The 9,172-nt window shown below is 38.0% G+C and overlaps 1 protein-coding gene across 2 annotated transcripts; it reads left to right on the forward strand.

Annotated features, from left to right (window-relative positions):
* The first annotated feature begins 6,871 nt into the window (after positions 1-6,871).
* Positions 6,872-8,931, forward strand: LOC104602538 (uncharacterized). Of its 2 annotated transcripts, none has more exons than XM_010266265.2 (5): positions 6,872-7,405; positions 7,495-7,571; positions 7,675-7,711; positions 7,846-7,960; positions 8,071-8,931. In XM_010266265.2, exons 1-5 carry the CDS (start codon positions 7,135-7,137, stop codon positions 8,645-8,647), a joined length of 1,077 nt encoding a protein of 358 aa, XP_010264567.1. In that variant the 5' UTR covers positions 6,872-7,134; the 3' UTR covers positions 8,648-8,931. The 2 variants fall into 2 exon arrangements, with proteins under 2 accessions (XP_010264567.1, XP_010264568.1); XM_010266266.2 differs by having other exon boundaries at positions 6,873-7,405; positions 7,855-7,960; positions 8,071-8,930.
* The last annotated feature ends 241 nt before the right edge of the window (positions 8,932-9,172 follow it).

Genomic DNA, 9,172 nt, shown 5'->3' on the forward strand with positions numbered 1-9,172 from the left:
TTTCCGCTCGTCGTTGCCAAGTGCATTCGGTGGAGGAGAGTCAACAACAACTGGTCCAACCAGCCAAATTATTAATAACGGAAAAAACTTCCGTTAATTCGTGATTAACACGTCTTCGTCTCTCATTCGCGGATGCATTCGTCCAGTAAATCCACAGGTGCACATAATGCGAACTCTTGCCACCCCTAGTTAAAACCCTGCCGGGCTTACTTTTCATCCTCAAACAAAAAGTAAGCCCATGCTTGCTCTCCTGGTTCTCCTCCTGTCCCATGGCCGTATCATTATTTCGAAAGACCAAAGTTTCTTGATATGAAACTAGTTTCTTTAATTTTTACTTAGACTGTGTTTGCTTTGATAGAAAATAAAAGAGAATCTGAACATTATTCACAAGTTCCAATGGTGATTCATGTATCATCATTAATTCATTATCATCATCATCATCCAACTTTTATCCCCACTATACGGCCGTGTCGGCTACAGAGGTTGATGACCCATGTCTCGCTCACCGAAACCCACAACCACTAGACAAAACCGCCTGCATTAATTAATGGTCAATATGAGATGAAAAATTTTCAATGTGAGGACATCTACCATAATATTTTAATTTTTATGATCAAAAGTAAATTAATAAAAAAGTCTTATTGAGAGAGTTTTATTGGCCAAACAGGGGCAGGGGGAATGCCCTCCCCTCCCACTTCGAAATACAGTAGTAATATAAGTAGATGGTACGAATGTCTTCAAATCTAATTAGTAGTGGTAGCAATTGGGTGGGTTGAGTTGCGTTGGGTTGGGTTTGGGTTAGTTTCAACCCAATTTTTTTAACCCGTTAATCCATTAATGACCCAGCTATATAAAATTAAATGGATTGGGTTCAACCCAAACCTGCTGTAACCCAATTTAATCCATCTAAACTCATTAATATTATATTTATGTACTTAAAAAATAAACTAATAACTCTCTCTTGACAAATAAGTTGGTCATACCTTGGTGGTAATAATAGTTTCTATTTACATAAATGGTAATGGTTTAAATCACATTACATGCATGTTATTTTTACACAATCGGCGAAGCCATTTCACTATGTTTGATTTCGGGTTTGACCGAATCCCTTAGGTTCAAACCGGTCAGACTAACTTGAACTATGGATTGTCTTCGAGCTAATCACATCAATGGTGGTTGAACCGTTTAGATTTGGATCAATCCGGTCAGACCAGACCGGACCGGTTCAGTTAATGGTGGATTGACTTGGACTGGCCCATATCAAGTCTGTGCATGGGTTTGGGCCCAAACCGGCTGACCCGGAATGGGTTAATAGAAATGAATCTGACCTGGTCCGGATTCAGTTCGGATTGTGTGAATACTGCTCGTTCTGGATGATCCAAACCATGCAAAGAAAGCGTGTCCTAACCCATCATGCCAGACTCATTTCGGATCCGGATCAACCCAGCTCAGCCTATCCTGGCTTGGCTCGAACCAAATTGGTCTGGACTCAGGTCAAGTTGATTTAGATTTATGTTGAATTGGGTGAAGTGTTAATTCGAGACAAAGTTAAATTTAATCACTAATTAATAGAAAATTAGTGCATTAATTATAAATGATTTCATTCAAATTAAGAAAATAAAAAAAAAACTAAGGAATTAATATTTACATTTGTAGTGATTAACCCAATGGTTACCACAACCCAACCTAAAATGGGTTGGGTTGGGTGATCAACCCATTTCCAACCCAGCAAGTAAACGGGTGGATTGGATGGGTTAGATATTGGGTGGGTTGGGTAAAAAGTTGCCACCCCTACTAATTAGCCACAAATATATCTAGAAAAAGTTGAATTAACTCTCATCTCTAGTGCGACGGGTTCCTTAAGAAAAGTTTGGATTCCATGTGTATGAATCTCCTACATTCATGGAGAGAGATATTGCTAATGTACAGCTGTAATGTCTTATGGGTAAGAGATCCAAATTGGTCATTGGTTTTTTCCATGCATATCCATTTTTCATACTCTTGCTTTTATTTTGTGAGTTTGTTAGATCGTTCATGGGAAAAGTTATTATGCAAGATTTAGTATAATTAAGAAGGATAGCCAGAGTCCTAGACTTGAGAGGGCCGGGGAAGAAGAAGGAACAAATTAAAGAGAATGGTTGGACATGGAGGACGTGGCCAAAGTCGATTGGGTGGTCGCAGAGGCTAGGAACATGCATATGGGCAACGTTAAGTTTATATATTTATTCATAAAATTTGAGGGTCCGTCTGGGGGAGGGGGTGGGGTGGGTGGGAGGGCGTCAGTGAGATGGAAAAATGGTCACTGGACTGGTCATGGTGACCCAATAACTGGGACAAATTTTCCAAGTCTTCAACTCAATCGAAATATTGTCATGTATATATGGCTAGATTCAGGATGAATATAATTGTGCTAAAGATTAAGTCATATTACTGGAGGAGGAGATCAATATTCAAAGGGTCATGTTCAGACTGCAATTTCGTGGCAGTATAGTTATATATATATATATATATAAGAATAATTGAATGAACCAAGCTTTTATAAAGGGAACAAACACCTAACTTTGAAATTCTGGGTGTAGCTAAACCAGTCATGACATAAAGTAACATAAAATAATTGAATGAACCAACGAATCATGAGAGGAATCTGCGTTGATAGAGAAGACAACTTGGTCAATGGAGAACCCAATAATAAGACTACATATTTTCAATTTCAAGAATACATGTAAGCTAGAATTGCAGCTGCTATCAACCACATTCATCGATCTCACCCACATTTTTTTATACCTCCAACCTCCTCTTTTCCTTCTTTAATTAATGGATCCATATTACATGTATAAGCCGGGATCGGGATGATATGTCGGCCTAAATTTGTTCTTGAGAAATATTAATTCTGAAGCCTGAAATTATGCCGGGTTGGTTGGCAGGTCAAAGTCAAGAATTGCCATCGCTATTATCAAGTAGTGAGCCATGAAATTAAAGAAATGTTAAGAGAATGTCCTGGGCTTAGAATACCTTGGTGAATTGTTTTATGAGGTAATTGGACTTTGAATACCAGATCATGATTTGTTTCTAGTAATATAACTTTTTTTTTAGAGCATTAGAACCGACAATTCCATCATCTAAAATGGAGTACTCATATATGCGATTATATATTAAGAAGAAATAATTGAAATGAGTACATTTATCTGATGAGTCAGAACTCTTGCTTTCCCATGGACAAATATATTGGATTTTGGATAGTATTGATCATTTCCTGAATTTGGAAATCCGAATTGCATTAATTGCTATTCCTACAGTGTGTAATCTGAACCCAATTAAGTAAAGAGATTCAAATCTACTCTTTGTGTGGCAGTTTGAACTTTGAACCTGCAGTACTTAGAGGCGGGTTGAAAATTGCCATGCCTGACTTGACTAGAATCAAACTGGGTCGAGGTTTTTGTCAACAAAAATTTGAAAAGAAACAAGTGGGGAGAGGATGTTGAGTTTCTCACTTCCTCATCATACTCAAAGGGTGAGGCAATAGTCATGGTTAGGAACTTAGGATAGGACGGCTCAATTATTTCCATTATTATTTTTATATTTGGTTGATGTTTCTTGGCAAATTCTCGTAAGTTTTAATTTGCTTGTAGTTCAATAGTTCTGTTTGGCTGTCCATGTGAAAAAATAGTAAGTTGTGTATTTCTAGTTTACAAAAGCAACCATTCAAATATATCAAATTTTTGTTATTTTCAAGGCAAATGTTTGGTTTTTATTGGAGCGAGGCTCCATTTGAGAAGAGTGCTTAATGCACATAAGCTCCGTTTATATTTGCACTATTTCATGTAAAACGGTCTATGGCTCCATAGCTTGGCTCATCGCCTGTATGCCCCATGGAAAGCCTTACACTATGGAGACTGAATGCCTCAAGTATATGATTATATATATAAAATCAAAACTCAATTTATCTGGTTCTGAGAGGTCTACTGCACAAGCAACAATGAATTTGGTTGGTACTGATCGAAAGTGATTAATACTCTTTCTAGTTTCTACGAAAAAGAACAAAAAAATTAGTAATAATAATAATAATTAATGCGTTATCTTTTGAATTTTGATGTAGGCATTCTCGCTAGCGCTACGTGATCCTTTTGTTGGTCCCGACTCGAGTCCTGACCCAGTAAAACTATACTAAGCAACGATTTTTTGGACCTTTGGGTGCCCTGACCGCAACTATCGGTGCCCGTGCGTTACGTACCCAAAGTCCGAATTGTTTTCTAGGGGATGTTGAAGGCTTTTGGATTACAGCTTGACAAAACCAATAGTGCACAAGTATGTTGGAACTTGAAAGTACTGTCAATTGGACATGGCATGACATAAGGTTGTGACATGCATATATAAGCATGAAAGGGGGGTGAATGGTGATGATGCAGTAAGAGGGACAGACATGCTCATTCTCGAAAAATGGTTGGATCCGCATTAATAGGGCTCACGTATTCTCATGCAATAAAATAAAATGGAAGCAAGTATTGTTAATCAGAAGTTGACTTTACAGCTATGAGTTTATAAACTTTAATTTAATTTTAAAGGGGTGGTGACAGTGAATCCTTCTATCATCCCTTTTTTTTAATTCATATTTAATATCTCTCACATAGTCACATGCAAGACAAGACACTATAACACATTATTATTATTATTATTATTATTATTATTATTATTATTATTATTATTATTATAGATAAATTTCTGAATATTATTATTTTTTGTTGATCAAAGCATTCACAGAATATTAGGCCTCCTATCTTTACAAGCTTAGAATTAATTTAAAACCCTCACCTTTTTTTTTTTTTTGTTTCCTTTTCATTTTAACAGTCCTCACCATCAATATATAAGAGAAATAACACGGAGCAGATATAATAGAAGCAACCCAGGTATCTCAACTCTCTAGGCTGTTGATCCTATTAGCTGTTGATACAATACAAGCAACCCAACTTAGAGAGCAATAGAAGAACACTCTAAGCTGTTGATCCTATAACCAGTTATTGTGGGAGCGCCAAGGCATTTGCACCTTAAGTAAACCCACTCAATAAATCCATAATTCAGTCCAATTTATTGGAAAGAGTATCAATACAATATGTACAGTGCAAAATATTATATATTGGTATTTTTAAATTTTATATTTGCATTCTTTCCAAATTAAGCCTTAGACATAATTCAATCATTTGTCAGCCCCCTTTTACATTATCTACAGCCAAAAAAATCAGATCAGTTAGGGGACATTAACATATTACGATTATGTTTGGTTTGATAGAAAATAAGAGAAAAAAAACACAAAGTTGAGAGAAACCAAACGCAGCTTCAGAGTCTATTTGGGAGAGATTCATATAAGCAATACTTGGTGAAATATCTCAATAGCTTATATTGATCAATGTTCAGCCTGGTAGGCACACTCAATGAACACATAATACACAATCAGTATACAGTGTATACTCCATAAGGCTGTGTTTTTGGTTTGATAGAAAATAAGAAAATCTGTATTATATATATATATAAATAATACTTGTTTATTATATATAACAGTGTGTTATGCACCATCCTCAATGATCTTTACCAATTGTTATACCTTGGAATGCACAGGTAGCGTCCCAGTTGAGTTTAAATCAGCCCCCCACAAGACTGTGTGCCCCACAACATCGCAGAGTACATTCATATATTAAGAATATTTCCAGATGATGACATCATCATTTTTTGTACTATTATCGAAAAATGTTTCCAAAACATGGCAAAATGCAATGTGGGATGTTGTGAGGTGCAGTTTTGTGGGAGGCTGATTTGATCTCCATCCGCTTTAATGTATGTATGGAGGTAGTAAAACACATGGTTTCAAAACCAGATTGGATCGGAAAAACTGGGAACCGGTCACTTTAGTTTTCCCCCAAAATCACTTTTTTCCCTAAAATCGTTGATTTTGGTCAACAAACTACTAAACCAGTCGGTTAACCGTCAAACGGTTTTGATCGTTTTTCGATTTTTTTTTAAATTTTTGTCAGAACAGGCCGACCGTTCAAACCAGTAACCAAACCCTTGACCGGTTTGATCATTGATTCGATTTTAAAAACCATGGTAAAACTAAAAATAAAATAGAACCCTGCTCAAATCATCTCCCAACAAAATTGCCCCCCACAATGTCCCACAGCACATCCCCCATGCATTAGGAACATCTCTCAATGATGACATCATCATTTTTGGGATTACCACCGGGAGATGTTCCCAACACACGGCGAGATGTGCTGTGGGACGTTGCCGGGGGCAATCTTGTGGGGGCTTATTTGGTCTCAACAGAACCAGACATAATGTGACAAGTTGATTTGCCACATCATTCATCCCTGCCCTCTGTGTGGCTATTTCATTATTTTGCATCGACCAAAAGTGGGGTATGAATCTGACGTGGAAGGTAAAAGTGAAAAGAACAAGCCCTTGTCAGGGGAGAGCCCTACTGTACAGCTGCCAATATTTTTTCCCCTTGTCAGGGATTGTGTGAATACCAATCAATGAACCACATAATTTCTTATTACGACGTCTCTGAAATTAAGACTGGACCATCTAGAGTCTAGACACTGGGCCCCTGGAGACTACACAGGATAACTGCAGGAATCTCTTCGACACTTGAATATTATACAAATGAGAAAAAAAAAAAGAGTTTTTTGATGCGGTCATTCGTAAACAAATCCGTGATCCACCGACAGCAAGCATCAAAGCGTCAGCAAACGTGATTCCCAAACCCTCTTTGGTTTGCACACTTCATTCGCTTATTTTTATGCATAACATATCATCATCCATGCCGACATGAATACATGCACATACATACATGTTACTAATACATATATGAGAGAGAGAGAGTATCTGATCTGCTACCTAGCTAGTTAGCTTGCTTTGGTGCGGAAATTCCCTGCAAGATCGTCACCCTTGTCTCTTTTTATAGTTTAGTTTAGGTGAATTCTGTGTAGGTTATTTAGGTATGTTGGAAGAAGGGAGAAAATCGAAATTCGGTGCAGATCTTTCTTCCTTCTCGTTTAGTACCTTACCCTAATTCATCAATCTTTTTCTCATCATCATCTCTAGTAGTATGCTCCGAAGCTGGAGCTAGGAGTGAAGTTGGGGATGATGCTAGAAAAGGGATGTGAAAGCTGTGGCGACGATTTGGAGGCAAAACCTTCTGAAAAGAACGAGGATGAAGAGGGAGACGATGAGAGTACGCCTAGAACCAGTGTGAGCTCAAGCAACTGTAGTGTCGAGGAGAGTGAAATGAAGGCGAGCTCCGGTGGAGGTAAGGTACGGCAGTACATAAGGTCCAAGATGCCGAGGCTGCGTTGGACGCCGGAGCTTCACCTTTGTTTTGTTCAAGCTGTGGAAAGACTTGGAGGTCAAGAAAGTGAGTGCTCATATCTCTTCACTGTTGGATGATCTCCAATCTCCATCACAATCTTAATGACCTTCCTGCTCATCCTTAATTTGGTGCAGAAGCCACACCTAAGCTAGTTCTTCAACTGATGAACATAAAAGGACTAAGTATTGCTCATGTCAAGAGCCATTTACAGGTAATTTGGTTGGTAGCAGTCTCAATTCTAATTTCATCAACTCAACAATTGCACAACTCTTTTCATCTTTACTTTTGTCGGATTTGTTGAATTGTGCCAACAGATGTACAGGAGTAAGAAGGTCGATGACCAGGGCCAAGGTACAAAGATTCATCCAAAACCTTTTCGGCTTTTCCTTTACAAAACTAAACTAGGGTTCTTTTTTGTTTTTTTATGGCTTGCCTCCCTAGGCATCTCTCTCTAATGTTGTGCCGGTGTAAACTTTCTACGAAAGTGATAACAGACAAAGGATTCTTTTTGCAAACTTGGGATCACCGTATTTACAACCCTTGTCAAGTTCCCATGCTGCACAGTCTTCTGGATCAAAGAATTCGTTCCAACATCATCAGGTACTGAAGAAGTTGGTATACTTTCTGCAAATGCGTTATTCATAATTATTTATCGAGCATAACATCTTACTAGATCCCTTCTCTCTCTCTCTCTCTTTAATACACATCAGATATACCGATCTTCTGAGGAGCAGACATGGGAACTGGATTCCTATCCCCTGCGTGGACGGTGATGCAAACACGTCTAACAGGGATTTCTATATGGATGACATGACTTTCACTGAACAAACTGGGAGGAGAACACATGAATACCCTAACGAGTACCAATTGCTATATGATCGTGAACCCTACAAAACCCAAGCTAATATTCCAAGCTATGTGACCCAATTGCAAGAAACGGGAATAGCGAGGTTGAGCTGTTTGGACAAAACGAGCTTATTCTTACATTCAAACTGGAAGACGAGTAGTGAAGAAGAGAGAAGCGCAGTGAAAAGGAAGGCAGCCGATTCTGACCTTGATTTGGATCTCTCACTGGAACTGACACCAAGACAGCGAACAAAGTTGGGAAAGGGTTGGGAAGAGGAAGAAACAGACAACAATCTAAGTCTGTCGTTGCTCTCTCCAACTACAATGACGGAAAAACTTTCTACAGATGAAGACACGGCTTCCAAGGTTTTCTGGATGAAGGGGTGTTATGATAGTAGTAAGGTATCAAGAAAGGCAAGTACCCTGGATCTGACTTTATGAATAAAATGCATTCTAGTGAGATCCTGAAGGTACTTGTCCATCAAGAGGATTTTTAATATATGTGTATACCACTGTCTTATAACATCCAGAGACAGAGGTAATAGCTAACACTTGTTTACTGCCTTGATTTTATTTTTAAACCTCACTCTACAAGGAACACCCTACTCCCTAGGTGATATTCTCATCTAGTTTCTGGGTTGGATTATCTCGGGTTGCCCAGAGAATGGAATATTGAATCTACTACTCTTATGTTTTTCATGGCAAGAGTTATTAACCGGTAACGAACATAAACATGCTTTAGCTTTTTAGGTATCTCAATAGCGATACAAAAAATTCACATTAATTAGACGTTCAGGATAGTATGCATTGCCACTCTAAAAATTAAGTGTTTATGTTAGTCTAGGTTAGGAATATTCTAGACTTAAATAGAGATTTGAAGGGCTTACATTAGGTGTTCATGGTAGAAGCTTTTAAATTAAAACAGCTAGCTAGCGCATATAAAAGGGTGTTCTTTTAGTCAAATAG

Source organism: Nelumbo nucifera, chromosome 2 (assembly GCF_055504915.1).
Source record: "Nelumbo nucifera cultivar China Antique chromosome 2, China Antique-T2T, whole genome shotgun sequence".
In the NCBI taxonomy this organism is placed as follows: domain Eukaryota; kingdom Viridiplantae; phylum Streptophyta; class Magnoliopsida; order Proteales; family Nelumbonaceae; genus Nelumbo; species Nelumbo nucifera.

What these genes read in the sequence shown, in the direction of transcription:
- LOC104602538 (XM_010266265.2), top strand. Translation starts at nt 7,135, where the DNA reads ATGATGCTAGAAAAGGGATGTGAAAGCTGTGGCGACGATTTGGAGGCA. An exon ending in AAGACTTGGAGGTCAAGAAA is followed by an intron (nt 7,406 to 7,494) that starts GTGAGTGCTCAT and finishes AATTTGGTGCAG; the next exon opens with AAGCCACACCTAAGCTAGTT. An exon ending in ATTCGTTCCAACATCATCAG is followed by an intron (nt 7,961 to 8,070) that starts GTACTGAAGAAG and finishes AATACACATCAG; the next exon opens with ATATACCGATCTTCTGAGGA.